This window comes from Choloepus didactylus, chromosome 1 (assembly GCF_015220235.1).
Source record: "Choloepus didactylus isolate mChoDid1 chromosome 1, mChoDid1.pri, whole genome shotgun sequence".
NCBI classification, from domain to species: Eukaryota; Metazoa; Chordata; class Mammalia; order Pilosa; family Megalonychidae; genus Choloepus; species Choloepus didactylus.
Genome location: NC_051307.1, coordinates 126,389,363 through 126,409,549, shown reverse-complemented (window position 1 = coordinate 126,409,549; position 20,187 = coordinate 126,389,363). Strand labels below are relative to the sequence as shown.

At 37.2% G+C, this 20,187-nt stretch overlaps 1 protein-coding gene across 2 annotated transcripts in view; it reads right to left on the bottom strand.

Annotated features, from left to right (window-relative positions):
- The window catches only part of WDR49 (WD repeat domain 49), a 149,921-nt gene that overhangs the window by 104,707 nt on the left and 25,027 nt on the right, over positions 1-20,187 (bottom strand). Inside the window, exons 1-4 of one of the 2 annotated variants that reach the window (XM_037841351.1) lie at positions 9,341-9,440; positions 7,403-7,575; positions 2,744-2,920; positions 1,717-1,897 (exon numbers count right to left, since the gene is read on the bottom strand). In XM_037841351.1, coding sequence (XP_037697279.1) covers positions 1,717-1,897; positions 2,744-2,812 — 250 coding nt within the window. In that variant the 5' untranslated portion in view covers positions 2,813-2,920; positions 7,403-7,575; positions 9,341-9,440. Of the gene's footprint in view, positions 1-1,716; positions 1,898-2,743; positions 2,921-7,402; positions 7,576-9,340; positions 9,782-20,187 lie in introns of those variants that run through there. The other variant, XM_037841343.1, reaches the window with a different exon arrangement.

The following is a 20,187-nucleotide window of genomic DNA, read 5'->3' as shown; positions in this document are numbered from 1 at the left end:
TCTCAGAATAAAGAATCCTCTATAGATGGTATAAGTTGAGGTCAGCTGGGAAGAGTCTCAACATTGAGATTCAGAGTAGATTTGTCAGTTGCAAATAGAACCTTCCTCACCTGGAAACTGAAATTTTTGTAGGGCATTCTAAGATGGTTCATTCATTCCCCATTTTCAGTCATGGGAAGTCCTGAAGATTCTTGCTTCAAACAGTTACTTGTTTTCTCCTTTCTTGATCGTTTAAATTTTCACATGATCAAAAACCTTCTAACTGGCCAGATAAGGATGACATAGAGACCAATGGAATAGAACTGAAAGTCCAGAAATAAACCCATGTATTTTTGCTAAATTGATTTTTGACAAGGGTATGAATACCATTTGTATTAGTTTGCCCAACATCACAAATATTACACATTGGGTTGACTTAACCTGGTTTCAGAGGCCAGAAGTCCAACATCAAGATACAGGCAAGACTTGTTTTCTCCCCAAAGCCTGTAGCATTCTGGTGCTGGCTGCCAGTTCCTTGGCTTTCCATATGGCAATGTCCCCTCCTTTCCTCTGCTCTTCCATTTTGCTTTTGTTTTTGTTTTGGTCTTTTAGCTTCTGGCTCTTTATAAGGCCTCCAATAATCACAATAAGATCCATCCTCATTCAGTTAGCCACACCTTAATTAAAAATAACATCCTCAAGAGGTCTTCTTATTATGAGTTCCTGTTATACCCATTATAATGGATTCATACACAAAGGCATGCAGATTAAGATTAAGAACATGATAGAAGGTACCAAAGCATGGTATGATTTATATTGAAGAAGAAAATGCAGAGCTTATAGTTCCTCATGTAGGATATTATTATTGTGGGTTATGCATTAAAGAATTGGTCCCAACCTCTTGAAACCCAAAGAGGGTAAAACTACCGTGGAAACCAACAGTTACATCTATTTTGACTGTCCCTTCTTCAGATTTTTTAGGAGTCAATGTCATTATTCATTCCTATTCTCTTCAGTGGCCATTACTTAATATAGCAATTTAGAAGTGAGAAAAATTACTATAGTCCTTAGTGCCTGGACCAAAGGAAATATCAATGCAGACATTGCTCATTGGATCTTAAACAAACAGATAAGTCTTTTGTAAAAATCAGGCATGAAATGAAACTAACTCATTGGTGACTAGGTTTTCCAGAAAGTCCTGGCTTTCTATAGATGCTGTTAAATGACATAATCCTATCACACAGAATATTGCCCTTTCAAGTACTCTAGAGAAACTCAATCAATATGTCAAAAAAAGAAAAAAAAAAGAAGATAATTCTGTTTTGAAGGCCATTCAAACTAACATATTTCCCCTGAGAACATAAAGAAAACAAAGGAATGGTTTGAGAAGAACTTTTTAAATGCTTTCATTAAGTAGCCCTGAATGTGACTTGATGAGATTAGTTAGATCAGAGTGGTTTGAAGTTAAATGGATTTAGTGACAATTTGCTTCCTTCTCTTGAGATTTCTTGAGTGCACAGTTCACCTGAATCAATTGTATAATGAATAAATTTTGGAAAGAAAGAAATAATTCCTGCCAGTGTTCAGGGGATAGCAGAGAGTCCAGGGCAAAATCCCCAGAGAACCAATTAACACTGGTTTCTAGACTTAAACCTTTTGGGTGAAACATTTTCATCAAAAAATGTAAATGTAGAAGCCAAGAGACCTTTTTCTTTCATCATTATTCAAATGCAGTACCTTGCCTGACCCAGTCTCTGTGATGAAGTTTGTGCTCTAATAAAAGGCAACATTTGTGATATCCAGATAGCAGTTCTGCCCAGTTAATGATCATAGTAGCGGTAGCATCTCCATCTTCACAAGCACTAGCAGGCCGCTCAAACAGGGAAATCAAGGCCGTTGTGAAAGAAATTGCTTGAACCTGCGACAGAGATGTCATTGAAAGAAAAACAAACACGGGCAAGGTAATTTTGGCAAGAAGATTGTTGTTTAACATTATTGTGAATAGATAATAAATAAATAGGATTATTTTCAATATTATTTAAAGAATGCAGGCAGTTAACACATTAAAAGTTTGAAAAAGCTATGAGGTTGGTAAAGCAGTTACCAAGAGCAGTGTATTATTTTCTTTGAAGATACATTTGTCTTTAAAAATCATGAAAGTGAAAAGCTCTCACAAATATGAAAGGAAATAGTTCAAATTAGACTACTTCAGAGGTCACAGGTATATTCTAATTACTTTCCACAGGTCTGGGTAGAATTTGACTGGAAGACACTTATCACTGTATTCAGTGTCTACATATCAGAGCTGCCCTCTCTAATTCATTTATCCCTCTGTTACATGAGATATAGGACATGTTCAATCCCTAGGAGACTGGTTCTGAGAAGACTGCAGGCTTATAAATGAAAATCAGACCAATTAATATGAAAAAGTTACGAGAGATAAATTTAAACATTTAATATTAAAAGTTTATTAATATTGGGATTCAGTTAGTTAAGCACCTTGTGGTGAAAAAGGTTGGCAAAATCTTTTTTCTAAGTGAGGAAAATGATAGTATACAAACATGAGAAAACTACAGTGAGCAATGATTTTTATAAGCAACAAGAGGAGCTGTGACCTCATCTCCTCCATGTCCAAAATGTAAGACTCTATAATCTATAATGTAGTTCAAAGAAGAGGCCATACTCATTGCATTTTAATTTCTATTTTGAGCTACAGTTTGATGATTAAATCCATAGTGTTCGATGCTGTCCTTCCCTCACTTACCTTTCCAGTTATGTCTCCAAAAGAAAGAATTGATTCGTTGGCATCAAGAGGGTCATACCAATAATCCATGCAAATCGGGGTTGCTTTCAGGCCTTGGAGTTTATATTGACAAAGAAATTCTTCTTTGGACAGCAGATCATAAAAACAAATCTCTTTACATGTGAAAGCCACAGCTATCTAAAGTAGCAGAGTAGAAAATTAGAAAGCACTTCTGATGATTTAGTGAAATCAAAATGCAAAGTGGACATGCAAATCTTATCCCCAAGTCAGACATTGTTGCAGGCGTAGCTGTTTCTTCCCTGGGAGGAGCGGAGATAGAGGGCACATAATACAGGACATGAAAGCCATCGGAAGCTCTGTTTCCTGAATGTCCTTAACATTATTACAGAAATGTAACAGGGTAGCACAAATGTACTCTAATTTTGGAAACCTTTCCCATTAAAGGCATTTTCTTCTTATCCCCACTCCACACACCCACCAACCTCCTCCATCCATTGGAGACTAGAAGACTAATCACATAAGAAAGTAAAAACACAGAGAACTACAGAATTACACAGTCACAACAGAAACTTTCAAAAATATGTGCTGAAACAAGCAGAGGCATTCACAGAAATCAATAAATAAAAATTCTGTAAGTAGTGTTCCTAAGAAAGATACTAATCTTAGAAGCTACTAATGGGCAAATTATATGAAACGCATATATGACAAGGAGATTCATTTCATCAATGTCAATAATAGCAAGAAAAAAGCTAATAACCAAAATGTTAATGCATCAAAAAATTATTAAATGCATAACAAGCCTTACTATAGAATACTTGGCTATGATTAAATTTTATAAAGTTAAAAAATATAAAAGGTAAAAAAGAATGAAACTGACATATATATATACATAAAATATATGTAAGACTATTAGATGAAAAAGCATGTAACTGAGATATATGTATATAGGATGACATTATTTACATACAAACTATATATCTTTATATATATATATATATATATATATATATATATATATATATAGCATGCAAATATAAAGAAAAAGAAATGGAAGAATACTAAAATAAACACCCCAATACAATGGTTATATCTAGGGTAGGAGTGGTAGTGGGAGGATGGTGATAAAGGGGAAATTTATTATTTTATATAGGTTGGCAATGTTTGAATCTTTGGCACATGACACATTCATATATTTCTAGTTTACAAAAAATAATAAAATAAAAACTAATTTTAAAAAGACACCATAAAATGTCTCAGCAAACTTAAAAAGTCATATCTCTGCCTACAATATAATTAATTAGAAATCAATGTTATCTAGAAAAGTGTCAAATATTTGGAAACTAAATAATACACTTTTAAGTAACCCAGGAGTCAAAGTAGAAATCAAAAAGGAAATTAGAAAGTGTTTGGAAATTAGTGAAAAAGAAAACACAAGATTACAATAGATAAAATTTGCAGGATGCCACTAAAGTAGTATATAGAGGTAATTTTATAGAACTAAATGCTTATATTAGAAAACAAGAAGAAAAACCAAAAGAAACAGAAATAAAACATAGAGACGGGAGGAATCTGATTTCCACAGTTGCCACATTTTATTATTTTAAATGTTCAGTATTTAACAAAATATTATGATTTTGTAAAAAAAAAAACAGGAAATGCCCCATACACAGGGGAAAAAATGCAGTCAACAGAAACTGTCCAGAGGAAACTTAGACATTAGATTTACCATGTAAGGACTTTAACTTAGCTATTATAAATATATTAAAAGAACTAAAGAAAACCATGCCTAAATAATTAAAGGAAAGTATAAGAATCATATCTCTCACCAAGAAGAGAATATCATTAAAAATATAGAAATTATTTTTAAAAAAAGAATATTTCTGCAAATCTGTATTTTTTGAGTTGAATGTTTAAACCGTTTACATTTAATACTAATTAGGCAGGATTCACATCTGCCACTTTTCTAACAACAGAGCCCAAAAATATATGAAGTTAAAATTGGTAAGATTTGAAGGGAGAAAAAGACAATTCAACAATAACAATTGGAGATTTCAACATTTCACCTTCAATCATGGATAGAACAACTAGGCTGATGATCATTCGGGAAATGGAAGACTTGGAAAATATCGTAAATCAACTAACAGACATCTCTAACAGACATCTATAGTATACTTCACCCAACAACAGAGGAGTTCACACTCTTACGGGATACAGTGAAAGCAGTGTTCAGATGGAAATCTGTAGTGTAAACACCAATAAAAAGGAAGAAAGATCTCAAATCAATATCCTAAACTTCCACCTTAAGAAATTAGAAAAACAAGAGAAGACTAAACACAAAGCAAGCAGAAGGGAGGAAATACTGAAGATCAGAGCAAAAATAAACGAAATAGAGAGTAGAAAGACAACAGAGAAAATCAACAAAACCAAACTTGGCTATTTGTAAAGATCAACAAAATTGACCAACATTAGATAGATTGACCTAACAAAAAGAGAGAGGACACAAATTATTAAAATCAGGAATGAAAGAGTGGATATTGCTACCAATCTTTCAGAAATAAAAAAAAAAAAAGATTATAAGGGAAATCTATGAACAACTGTATGCCAACAAAGTTGATAACTTGGAAGAAATGGACTAATTCCTAGAAACATACAAACTACTGAAATTGACGCAAGAAGAAATAGAAATTATGAACAGACATATAACAAATATATTGAATTAGTAATCAGCTACTTCTCAGAAAAAAAAATGCCCAGGTCCAGATGGCTTCTACCAAGTGTTGAAAGAAATAACACCAATTCTACATAAACACTTCTAAAAATTAGAAATCAAAGGAGCACTTTCCAATGCATTTTACTAGGTCAGCATTACCCTGATACGAAAACAAGCAAAGGTATCACAAGGAAAGAAAACTACAGACCAATATCCTTTATTAAACAGATGTAAAATTAAACAAAATACTAGCAAACTGAATCCAAGCAACATGTAGAAAGAATTATACACTATGACCAAGTGAGATTCATAACAGGAATGCAATGTTGGTAAAACATATGAAAATCAATAAATATAATATACTACAGTAAGAGAATAAAGGGAAAAACAAATCATCTCAAAAGACACAGGGAAAAAAAGCACATTTGACAAAATCCAACACTCTTTTAAGACAAAAACAAACTAGGAATAGGAAGAAACTTCCTCAACTTGCTGAAGAACATGTACAAAATGCCCAAAGGTGGCATCACACTTAATAGCAAAAGATGATAATTCTTTCCCCTTAAGATTAGAAATCAGACAAGGATGTTTGTTTGCTCTCACACTTCTAGTAATGGGGTTTCTATCCAGGAAAATTAGGCAAGAAAAAGAAATAAAAGCCATCCAAAATAGAAAAGAAGACATAAAGCTACCTTTATTCACAGATGATATGTATGAATTTGTACATAGAAAATGCTAAAGAATCCACACCAAAAAAAAAAAACAAAAAAAAAAACTGATCACACCACGTGTTGATGAGGCTGTGCTATATCCACATAATGGAATACTACACAGGAATTTTAAAAAATGAACTACTGATATGCCCAACATGGATAAATCTTAAAATAATTATGTTAAGTGAAAGAAGCCAGGTGAAAAAAGAATATGTACTATAGGATGCCACTTACAGAAAACTCTAGAAAATTCTAACTAATGTATAGTGGCAGGAAACATATCAGTAGTTGCTTGAGAAGGGGGATGAGGAGCAGCGGTGGGAGGGAGGAATTACAAAAGCACACAAGGGAACTTTTGAAGGTGATGAATATGTTCATTACCTTGATTGTGTTGACGGGCTTTCACAGGTACATATACATGTACTGAAATCTATCAAATTGGAATATTTTAATTTGTACAGTTTATTTTGTGTAAATTATACCTTAATAAAGCTATTTAAAAAGAAAATGAAGGCAACATTCTTTAAAATCCTAAGTTGAGTAAGTGCAAAGGAAAAACTAAGACTTACTTATCAGACCTGGAAAGAAGAAACACAACACAAACATCATAAAATAACAGCAACACAAATATCACATGATAGTAACAGCATAGCGTACACATAAATAAAAAAACTATACAATTTCTTTAATTGTCCATACAAGTAATGTATTAGCACCAGTTCTCTAGCAAGGAGGAATCAGTGTGATGTCAGCAGCTACTGTGGAGGCAGCAAAGGCTCTAAAGCACATATTCAGAGATCAGGCTTCCACAGTTTAGAGATTTTTGCACCACTGACTACATCCTCCTTGCCCAATCTCCTCATTCGTAAAGCAGGAATGATATCTACCTCATGGCCATGTTCTTTATGGTCCTAAGCAGTAGAGCACACCATCCCCTACCCCACCCCCACCCACCAAATAAACTGGCTTTTTGGGAAAACGGTAGAGTCTAGATGTGGCATAGAAAATACACAAGATGATCCTGGAACATCCTGTCATACAAGATACTTTCAGAAAAGCTTTCTAAGACTGTTTGGGTTGTGTCAAAAAAAATTCAGAAGCTAACATAAGTAATTTCCCTCAGGCCAAAGATGGCACATCTCTTGGGATGGGATAATAACTCAGTGGATTAAAACAAATCAAATATGTTTAAATACATGGGTTTGCAATGATGATAATAATGATAATAATACTCACTGTGCACACTGTTCATCCTTAGATATTAGATGATATTACAGCACCAGCTCATTATTTTGAAAACTGGTAAAGTAAAGATTTTAAAACTTATCTTGTCTTTGTTGTATAATTTGTACCTCAAGATAATTAAATAATTGGTCAAAGGGAAGTTAGTTTTTCTAGAGGTACTCCAGCTGATAAAGGAAGAAAGAATGATGAAATTAGATGTTATAATCTTTCATCCCTTAATAAATTAATGGATTTAGGATTAATAAACAATAATCATTAACATCTCAAAAAGAGAGAAACAAGCATTTTGTACATCCTGATAAAAGAACACATAGCAACCTATTCAAAAACATATTTTTCAAAAAAGAAATCAAACTGGAATCTGATCAAGGCTTTAGATTTGACTAACAGTTGACTGGAAATACAGGGAATGAATAGGCATGTTAACCCCATGTACATGCAATGTGTACAGCCTTGACTGTGGAAATATTATAGGGCAAACACCTAGTTTCTGCAACAACATCAACAGCAACAAGAAAATTCACAAATAAAGAAGAAATAGTAGAAAACATGTTGCTCAAAAGAGACTTATTGGCTGGTCTACATGCCCCATACAGAAACCCAGCCCTGTTTTGGCTGAGAAATATGGAAGACCCAACTGTTAAAGCGGGGCTCCAAAACAAACCCAGGTCTTGCTGGCCAGTGGAAAACAGAGCACCACTGGAAGCCAGCAGATCTAGATTCCCACACACAGTGAACTTGCTGGGGTGCCCAGTGCCTACCTCCCATCCCTGTGGCAGGTGGTGGACACCTGATTTTGGGGGGACGACTGGGGGGCAGAGCCAATCTGACAACTGGCCAGGGAGAGAAACAAAGAAAAGATAGAGTTCAAAGACAACCAACAAGAAAATCTTAGGCAAAAGAGAGAAAACAACCTCCAGAATAAACCAATCAAGAAAATCAGATGCCTAGACAGCAAAAAAATCACAAGGCACAACAGGAAACAGGAAGATATGGCCCAGTCAAAGGAAGAAACTAACACCTCAACTGAGATTCAGGACTTGAAACAAGTAATTATAGATGTTCAAACAAATCCTTCAAATCAAATCAATGGGTTGAGAGAGAATGTGACAAAAGAGATGAAGGATATAAAGAAGACACTGGGTATTGTGATTATGTAAAAAGAGAGGCTTCTTTTGGAAATATTGAAATATTTATAGCTGAAGTGATTTGATATTTTGTATTTTAACAGGGGGGAAGTATAGGTGAAACAAGATTGGCCATGATTTGAAAATGGTTACAGGTGGACATTGGATAAATCTGATTCTTAGTACAATTATCTCTACTTTTGTATGCATTTGAAATTTTTCATAATAAATTTTACCATTTTCTTAATATGAAAATTTAACAATGTAGATTCTTTAAGCTGCAACCTTCACCCAAAAAATTATTTTCCTTTTAGTATGTTATTTCCTTCATAAGTATAGTCATGTGAAGATATTTGACCCTAGTGGGTCCTATTATTAGAATTAAGAACCTGACCATCACAGTGTTCAAAATCAAATAAGCAGATCCCCTTAACTGCATTGAACTGAGCCATGCACTGTATAACAGCCTCTCAACTCTTCATAAGATGCATGATCACGCTGGAAACTGTAGAGAGATAAAGATCTTAATAACTGGCAATGCAGCATGGTCACATTTGAGACAGAGCCAAAAATCTGAATCATTTTCAAAGGTGTCATTTAAATACACCCAAGAGAACACATTGGGAAATCAGTTAGCTCATTTTGCTCTATTTGCTTTTCCTCTGAGTCAGATGAGAGGCAACAAAAAAGTAACACAGCTTTCTATTACTGCTAGTATTATATGTGGGTATTGATCATGAGTCCTGTCCCACTATGTTATCCCCTTTTACAAGCAGTAAATTTATTTGTAAAGACTTTGTACCTTGTTTACATTTTCCAGAGAAACCAGACTTGTGACCCAGAGGTGTTTGAGTTTGGTGGCATCTGAAGTGATAGGAAGTGTTTCTTGCAGCTTTAAATTCTCTCCCCAGATTCCCAATAAACCTTCTTTACTGATAGTCAGATAATGACTTGAACTTTTTAAGAAAATTACTTTTTGAATAGTGTCCTTGTGTTTTGCTGGGAGGAATTCAAGGTTCTTCCACTGGGGAACCACGGCTGCTCTAGCCCGTTCATCTTTCTCGTAGAGTGCTAACAGTATAAATGAGGTCAGCTTGTCCCAATTAATGAAGCCATCTTGGGTCACATCCACTTTGTCAAAGAGCTCTTGATATTCTTCCTTCATGCCCCATCCAACAATGTCTGTCATCCTCAGCACAAACTCTTCTCTGGACATAGAGATGGTTTGCCTTGGCTCTGGGGACTTCAAACAAGAATTAAAAATTAGACAACAGTGAAAGAGTCACATGCACAAGAGAATTGCACTACTCCCAAAGATGGCTTTAATCAGCAATTCATCCAGATGCAAAGAAAACCATCTTTTGCTTCAAACAGTATTATACTTACATGAATTTGGGTTGGGCCACAAATAAAATTGACAGGGCTAGAAGGCAACATCTTCAGTTTTTGTCATTTGTAAACAGAATAATTCTCAAAGTATGGCATAAAATTCAACCTTTTAATTAGGTTGTTTCCATAGAGATGTGACCTACCCAATTGTGGGTGGGATCTTTGATTAGATTAGTTCCATGGAGATGTGACCCCACCCATTCAGGGTAGGTCTTGATTAGTCCTTTAAGAGAGCTCACAGAGAGAAGGAGCTCAGAGAAGCTTAGAGAGACATTTTGGAGAGAAGCCAAGATATGTAATCCAGAGTTTTCCCTGGGAGAAGCTAAAAACCAACACAAATCCAGACACTTGGAGAGGCAGACAGGAAGACATTTACAGATGCTAGGCTAAGAGATGAAGCCCAGAGTTTGTCCTGGAGAAGCTAAGTGAGAACCCACAGACACTTAAAGAGAAGGCCACTGGAATCAGAAGCTGAAAGCAACGCAACCTGGGAGTAAAGGAACAGCAGACACCAGCCACGTATCTTCACAGCTGACAGAGGAGTTCCAGATACCGTTGGCCTTTCTTCAGTGAAGGTATCCTCTTGTTGATGCCTTAGTTTGGACATTTTATGACCTTAGAACTATAAACTTGTAACTTAATAAATCCCCTTTATAAAAGCCAATCCATTTCTGGTATTTTGCGTAACAGCAGCTTTAGCAAACCATACACATATGCTCAGAACCTGTGGATATGTTACCTTACATGGCAAAAGAGATGGGGCTGATGTGATTAATGATCTGGAGGTGGGGAGATTATCTTGGATCATCAAGAGGGCCAATGTCATCACAAGGATCTTTATAAATAAAAGAGGGAGGCAGGGGCAATAGAGAAAAGATATAATGATGGAAGCAAAGGACCAAGTGATATAGGATTATGAACAGGTAGCCTCTAGAAATTGGAGAAGGCCAGAAAACAGATATCCCCCTAGGGCCTCCAAAAGGAGCACAATCCTGCCAACATCTTGATTTTAGCCCTTACAGATTTCAGACATCTTATCTCCAGAAATGTAAAATAATAAATTTTAAGCCACTAAGTTTATGATAATATGTGAGAGCAGCCTTAGGAAACCAATACAGTGGTAGAATTTTACCCTCTGTGCAAACTGAAAATGGGTGAAAGCCTGAAGAGGGTTTGCACAGAGGGTAAAATTCTACCACACTAAACATTAATTGAAGGGCAAGAAGTCCAATTCTGTAAATACACCATTATAGAGAATATTGAACAACATATTTCAAATAAGTCTATAGCTTAATGGTGATAGGCTGAGATTCATGATGAGACAATCAAGTTTTTCCACAATCTCAGAGCCAAAGACTCAGGAATTCAGGGTTGACACTACACACCAGGAGACAGCAAATTGTAGAGGAAGGAACAGGTCAGAGAATAGATTTAATCTGGGTTCCACCAGTTGCTGTGGGAACTATTGGCAAGTTATTTCACCTCTGAGGCTTATTTTCCCTAACTGTATAGTGGGTATATTAATATCAGTCATAGGAATCTTGTAATGATGATTAATGGAGCTTTCATGTACACAAGAACTCAGTAACCAGATGTTTTAATAGAGTTTAGTTCCCACTTTTAACTGATTAGATTAACTTTGTGAGAAATAATTGATATCTAGCCCTTTGACCTACTCAGAAATTTCATCACTCTTATTTTTGTTAAATTATTTTCAGTCTAAAAGTTTAGATAAATGGAATTTTTTAAGTGACCTATATTTTAAGTATAGGGAAAGAAATGAAATATTTTCCTAAAATCATTCCATCTGAGCCAAACTTGCAGTGTTTCTGATAATTAAATCAATACTGATATTTTATTTAAACTATTACACATATGACATTCCTCAACTTTTTATAACTATATTACTACCGCATTAATAAAACAATATTTTAAAGTAGAGCCTCGGAGTATTTTCTTCATTTGTCCTAATAATATATTTTTTTATTTCTGAGAACAAGAAACTGTTCTGACAAATATAAAAAAAAAATTATTTTTTACATCCAAGAATTCAGGATTGTGAATAGACTGTAAATAACAAAATATTTCTTCTCTCGAAGTAGCATAAACAATCAACTACAAAGAGTTTTTCTGCATGTTAATAACTCCAATATACACTGGCAGAATCCATTCAATTCACAGAATTAGATAAAAAAGTACAATTGCATAATATTCCTGACATTTCTATTACATATTGATCATCCATTAACTTTTCTTGTTTTAAGTTTAAATACAAAACCATGTTTTTGCCATATCTTCTATTAAAATACATGAGTCTGGATTATTAGGGAAGGATTAAAATACATGAGTCTGGATTATTAGGGAAGGAGGGAAGAAGATGGTGGCATAGAGAGGAGTGAAAGTTAGTTAGTCCCCCCAGAGCAACTAATAAGCAACCAGGAACAACTAATATATGATCCGGAATAACTGCTGGGGGATGACTGTGACTGTCCGCACATTATGCATCAACCTGAACTGGGAAAAATGCCTGAGATCACAGTGTGGAATCTGTGAGTAGAAATCGTGGATGCGAGATGGGAGCCCCCTTCCACCACAGCAACCCAAATGGCAAAGCCTCGCTGTGATAGACAGCAGCACTCTCTGAACAAGTGAATATACCTCAGTCCAGTTCCAACTGGGGTTTTAATTGGCAAAAATGGACTGCTCAATGCAAGCTGAAAATCCCCAACAAGCAGACAGAGGCTCTTAGCACCAACTCACCTTAAAGAGCCAGGAGACTTCTCTGTCTCAGGAGGGGGAGCCCAGAGGACTGGGTGCTATCTCTGGCTAACAGGTGAAAGTGGGGGGCTGTGGACTGACCCTGAAATGGGGCTTTCTATCCCTTTTTCTCTCTTTCAACCTGAGAGGCTCAGTGGAGAAAGCCTCAGCCATTTTCAGCTTGCAGTGCTCTGACCCAGACAAGGGTGGAGATAGCAGAGTCAGAGAAACAAATAACCTATTTAAATGAAAATGAAATCTCCATAGGGGGAGTATCTTCCCTAAGAGGAAAGAGGAGGGGCCCAGCTCTACTACCCACCTTCCATTCAGAACCAGACCCCAGAGCCTGGGGAAAAACAGCCACAGGCCACACCTCCTTACACCAGTCAGGAGCTACAGGCTGACAGGCCCCACCTGCTGGGTAGGTTAGAAAAAGCACAGTGACTTGAGGCCTCATAGGGTGTGTCAATCTTCTAAGATACACCCCCAGGGAAATCAGATATTGAATATTTCCTCCTTCTGGGACCTCAGCCTGTTCTCGTCTAGGAAAATCTGATTGGGGTAACCAAGGAAACTAGATGCCTAGACAACAGAAAACTACAACCTACACTAAGAAAAAGAGTTGTTCTTAGGAACAAATTTACACTTCAACTGAGATACAGGAATTGAAACAACTAATGCTAAATCAATTCAGAAAGTTTAGGGAAGATATGGCAAAAGAGATGAAGGCTATAAAGAAAACACTGGGTGTGTATAAGGTAGAAATCGAAAGTTCCAAAAAACAACTGGCAGAATCTATGGAAATGAAAGGCACAACACACAAGATGAAAAACACAATGGAGACATACAATAGCAGATCTCAAGAGGCAGAAGAAAACACTCAAGAACTGGAGAACAAGACACCTGAAAACCTACACACAAAAGACAGATAGGGAAAAGAATGGAAAAATATGAGCAATGTCTCAGGGAATTCAATGACAACATGAAATGCATGAATATATATGCCATTGGTGTCCCAGAAGGAGAAGAGAAGGGAAAAGGGGCAGAAGCAATAATAGAGGAAATAATAAATGAAAATTTCCCATCTCTCGTGAAAGAGATAAAATTACAGATCCAAGAAGCACAGCATACCCCAAACAGAATAGACCTGAATAGGTCTACACCAAGACACTTAATAATCAGATTATCAAACATCAAAGACAAAGAGAGAATCCTGAAAGCAGTAAGTGAAAAGCGATCCACCACATACAAAGGAAGCTTGATGAGATTATGTGTGGATTTCTCAATAGAAACCATGGAGACAAGAAGGAAGTGGGGTGATATATTTAAGATACTGAAAGAGAAAAACCACCAACCAAGAATCCTATATCTGGCAAAACTGTCCTTCAAATATGAGGGAGAGTTTTAAATACTCTCTGACAAACAGACAATGACAGAATTGGTGAACAAGAAACCTGCTCTCTGGGAAATACTAAAGGGAGCACTACAGACAGATAGGAAGAGACAGGAGTGAGAGGTTTGGAACACAATTTTGGGAGATAACAGCACAGCAATGCAAGTACACTGAACAAAGATGACTGTGAGTATGGTTGAAAGAGGAAGGTTAGGAGTATGTGGGACACCAGAAGGAAAGAGGAAAGATAAAGACTGGAACTGTATAACTCAGTGCTCAACAATTGTGATAATAGGTAAAAATATGTTTTTTCATTATGGAGAACAAATGAATGTCAACCTTGCAAGGTGTTAAAAATAGGGAGGTATTGGGGGGAAAATACAATCAATGCAAACTAGAGACTATAATTAACAGAAACATTGTATTATGCTTCCTTTAATGTAACAAAGGCAATATACCAAAGCTAAATGCATGTAAGAGGGGCCATAAGGGAGGGCTATGGGACTCTTGGCATTGGTAATGTTGTCTGACTCTTTATTCTACTTTAGTTTAATGCTATCTTTCCTTTTAGTGCTTCCTAGAGGTCATGTTTGGGTTTTTTTGTTTGTTTGCTTGTTTGTTTGTTTGTTTTGCTTTTTGCTCTTTGTTTTTGTTTTTGTTTGTTTTTTTTTTCCTCTTTCTCTTTTCTTTCTTTGGTCTCTCTACCTTCTTTGACTCTTCCTCCTCCTTTGTGGAATAAATGGAGATGTCCTTAAATAGATAGTGGTGAGGGTGATGAATACATAAATATGTGACTATACAGGGAACTATCAAGTGTTTACTTAGGACAAAATGTATGGTATGTGAACAAAATCCTCTTAAAAAATGGGTTGATGAAGAAACCTTGAGGGCACTATATTGAGTGAAATAAGTTAGACACATAAGGACAAATATTGCAGGGTCTCACTGATATGAACTAATTATAATATGTAAACTCATAGACATGAAATATAAGTTACCAGGATATAGAACGAGACAAAAGAATGGGGAGCAGTTTCTTATTGTGAGCACACTGTTCAACTAGGTTGAACTTAAATGTTTGGAAATGAACAGATGTGACAGCAGCACATTGTGAGAATAACTAACAGTGCTGAATGGTGTGTGAATGTGGTGGAAAGGGGAAGCTCAGAGTCATGTATGTCACCAGAAGGTAAGTTGGAGGTTAAAAGATGGGAATGTATAAAACAGTGAATCTTGTAGTGGGCAATTTCCATGATTAACTGTACTAATAATAGAAATCTCTTTCATGAACTAGAACAAATGTATGACTCTATAAATAGAAGTTAATAATAGAGGGGCATATAGAGAAAAAATATACCTATTGCAAACTATGTACTACACTTAGTAGTATTTTAACATTCTTTCATCAACAGTAACAAATGTTCTATACCAATACTATGAGTCAACAATGGGGGGGGGTTAGGAGTATGGGAGGGTTTGAGTTTCCTTTTTCTTGTCTTTATTTCTTGTCTGGAATAATGGAAATGTTCTAAAAATTGAAAAAAATTAATTGTGGTGATGGATACACAGCTGTATGATGATGGTACTGTGGGGAACTGATTGTACACTTTGGATCTTTGGATAATTGTATGGTATGCGAACAATCTCAGTAAAAAAAATACATGAGTCTGGCTTCTACTAAAAAATTCTCCCTCATTTCAAGAAGTACTGCGCCTTGATCAATGTATGGCTTATGTTTATTAATTCTATTATATGCCAGCTTGAATAAACTGGTTACATATACAAAGTATATGATCTTGTAAACAAACTTAAAAGCACAAGTACATTAACTTTTACCACACAATTCTCTTTTTATCTGGAGTTCCCATTTGCTTTCTGGAACTAAAATTAGTTCATTTGCTCCATCCTACTCTACACGTCACACACTGTTGTGAGGAGATTGTGTAGTACTATAGTATAGATGGAGCTCTAAGCCTCAACTTTAGTTTTTCACTTCTAAATAGGAATAATAATACCTAACTTTTAGTTAAAGATTAATTGATAATTTAATGTGTGTATAATATACATTTCTACTCAGTAAAGATTAATTCCCTGCTAAAGAGTTAAAAGACTAGAAGGACTATAAATTTAGTCAACAGGCAATGACTGTTCTCTGAGGACTTAGCTAAATTCATTTGCACTTGTGGCATGTGGTGACGGGGGCTTTGGAGGTTTACAGAATTACTAATTTTAGTAAATTGATCTTCCTATCCTGGATGGCTAGTTGCTATTTAGATAGTTTTGTGTTTTAGAAACTTCTCAGAAAGTCAGAAAAATATGCGTAGGGGACTCTTCTAACAGGATTATCTAAAGCACCTCGGTTTCTATGACCATGACTATTGTGGTAGAAATACTAGTTTTCATTTAAATGAAATAGTAACTGTACACACTGTTTCAGCTATTCTTGATCAGAGGCACAAATAGAAAACTGTTTTGAGACTGGTGAAGGCAAAGTTTACCTATTCCCAGAAAAAAAGACTATTTCATATATTCAAGACTCACGTGACATCAATGTAATTATACCTTCTGTCTTGTTGTGAGCCACTTGTAGGACTACTCTGTGACTATCAGTTGAAACTGAAATCTCCATTCTGGATTTCTAAGCAGATGGTAACTCCATAGAAAGGAAGTGTGCCAGTTTGAACGTATTGTGTCCCCCAAACGCCATTATCTTTGATGTAGTCTTGTGGGGCAGACGTTTTGGTGCTGATTAGATTTTCTTGGAATGTGCCCCACCCAGCTGGGTGATGACTCTGATGAGATATTCCCATGGAGGTGTGGCCCCACCCATTCACAGTGGGCCTTGATCAGTGGAGTCATATAAATGAGCTGACTCAAAGAGAAGAAACTCAGTGCAGCTGTGAGTGACATTTTGAAGAGGAGCAAGCTTGCTAGAGAAGAACGTCCTGGGAAAAAGCCATTTTGAAATCAGAACTTTGGAGCAGACGCCAGCCACATGCCTTCCCAGCTAACAGAGGTTTTCCGGACGCCATTGGCCCTCCTCCAGTGAAGGTACCTGATTACTGATGTGTTACCTTGGACACTTTATGGCCTTAAGACGGTAACTGTGTAACCAAATAAACCCCTTTTATAAAAGCCAATCCATCTCTGGTGTTTTGCATTCCAGCAGCATTAGCAAACTAGAACAGGAAGCTAAGATAATTCTTCAATCTAATAATGAACTTGCATATACCATGAATTGAATTAGTTATTACAAACTCAGTCTGTATTAGCTTTAGTACTAAATGGCAAAATAATTTATCTTTGAGCCATCTTTGCAGAGATGATAGATAAATTAGATGAAAGAAAGAAAGAAAGAAAGAAAGAAAGAAAGAAAGAAAGAGAGGCGGGGCAAGATGGCAGACTGGTGAGCTGTATGTTTTAGTTACTCCTCCAGGAAAGTAGGTAAAAAGCCAGGAACTGCGTGGACTGGACACCACAGAGCAATCTGTCTTTGGGCATACTTCATACAACACTCATGAAAACGTGGAACTGCTGAGATCACCGAAATCTGTAAGTTTTTGCGGCCAGGGGACCCGCGCCCCTCCCTGCCAGGCTCAGTCCCGGGGGAGGAGGGGCTGTCAGCTCCAGGAAGGAGAAGGGAGAATTGCAGTGGCTGCTCTCATCGGAAACTCATTCTACTGATTCAAACTCCAACCATAGATAGACTGAGGCCAGACACCAGAGACTCTGAGAGCAGCCAGCCCAGCAGAGAGGAGACGGGCATAGAAGGAAAACAACACGAGAAGCTCCAAAGTAAAAGCAGAGGATTTTTGGAGTTCTGGTGAACACAGAAAGGGGAAGGGCGGAGATCAGGCCTTGAGGCGCATATGCAAACCCCGAAGCAAGGCTGATCTCTCTGCCCAGGGCACCTTTCCTTAATGGCCCTGGTTGCTTTGTCTATTAGCATTTCAATAACCCATTAGATCTCTGAGGAGGGCCGTTTTTTTTTTTTGTTTTTTTTTTTTTTTTTTTAAATCCTTTTTGCTTTTTCTAAAACAATTACTCTAAGAAGCTCAATACAGAAAGCTTCAAAGAATTGAAATTTGGGCACGTCAAGTCAAGAGCAGAAATAAGAGAGCTCTGAGACAAAAGGCAATAATCCAGTGGCTGAGAAAATTCACTAAACAACACAACTTCCCAAGAAAAGGGGGGTGTCCGCTCACAGCCACCATCCTGGTGGACAGGAAACACTCCTGCCCATCGCCAGCCCCATAGCCCAGAGCTGCCCCAGACAACCCAGTGTGACGGAAGTGCTTCAAATAACAGGCACACACCACAAAACTGGGCGTGGACATTAGCCTTCCCTGCAACCTCAGCTGAATGTCCCAGAGCTGGGAAGGGGGAGCAGTGTGAATTAACAGAGCCCCATTCAGCCATCATTTGAGCAGACTGGGAGCCTCCCAACACAGCCCAGCAGCCCAGAACTGCCCTGGGGGGACGGCACTCACCTGTGACATAGCACAGTCATCCCTCAACAGAGGACCCGGGGTGCACAGCCTGGAAGAGGGGCCCACTTGCAAGTCTCAGGAGCCATACGCCAATACCAAAGACTTGTGGGTCAGTGGCAGAGACAAACTGTGGCAGGACTGAACTGAAGGATTAGACTATTGCAGTAGCTTTAAAACTCTAGGATCATCAGGGAGATTTGATTGTTAGGGCCACCCCCCCTCCCCGACTGCCCAGAAACACGCCCCACATACAGGGCAGGCAACACCAACTACACACGCAAGCTTGGGACACCAATTGGGCCCCACAAGACTCACTCCCCCACTCACCAAAAAGGCTAAGCAGGGGAGATCTGGCTTGTGGAGAACAGGTGGCTCGTGGACGCCACCTGCTGGTTAGTTAGAGAAAGTGTACTCCACGAAGCTGTAGATCTGATAAATTAGAGATAAGGACTTCAACTGGTCTACAAACCCTAAAAGAACCCTATCAAGGACAGCAAATGCCACGAGGCCAAAAACAACAGAAAATTATAAAGCATATGAAAAAACCAGACGATATGGATAACCCAAGCCCAAGCACCCAAATCAAAAGACCAGAAGAGACACACCTAGAGCAGCTACTCAAAGAACTAAAGATGAACAATGAGACCCTAGTACGGGATATGAAGGAAATCAAGAAGACCCTAGAAGAGCATAAAGAAGACATTGCAAGACTAAATAAAAAAATGGATGATCTTATGGAAATTAAAGAAACTGTTGACCAAATTAAAAAGATTCTGGACACTCATAGTACAAGACTAGAGGAAGTTGAACAACGAATCAGTGACCTGGAAGATGACAGAATGGAAAATGAAAGCATAAAAGAAAGAATGGGGAAAAAAATTGAAAAACTCGAAATGGACCTCAGGGATATGATAGATAATATGAAGCGTCCGAATATAAGACTCATTGGTGTCCCAGAAGGGGAAGAAAAGGGTAAAGGTCTAGGAAGAGTATTCAAAGAAATTGTTGGGGAAAACTTCCCAAATCTTCTAAACAACATAAATACACAAATCATAAATGCTCAGCGAACTCCAAATAGAATAAATCCAAAAAAACCCACTCCGAGACATATACTGATCACACTGTCAAACATAGAAGAGAAGGAGCAAGTTCTGAAAGCAGCAAGAGAAAAGCAATTCACCACATACAAAGGAAACAGCATAAGACTAAGTAGTGACTACTCAGCAGCCACCATGGAGGCGAGAAGGCAATGGCACGATATATTTAAAATTCTGAGAGAGAGGAATTTCCAGCCAAGAATACTTTATCCAGCAAAGCTCTCCTTCAAATTTGAGGGAGAGCTTAAATTTTTCACAGACAAAGAAATGCTGAGAGAATTTGCTAACAAGAGACCTGCCCTACTGGAGATACTAAAGGGAGCCCTACAGACAGAGAAACAAAGACAGGACAGAGAGACTTGGAGAAAGGTTCAGTACTAAAGAGATTCGGTATGGGTACAATAAAGGATATTAATAGAGAGAGGGAAAAATATGGCAAACATAATCCAAAGGATAAGATGGCCGATTCAAGAAATGCCTTCACGGTTTTAACGTTGAATGTAAATGGATTAAACTCCCCAAT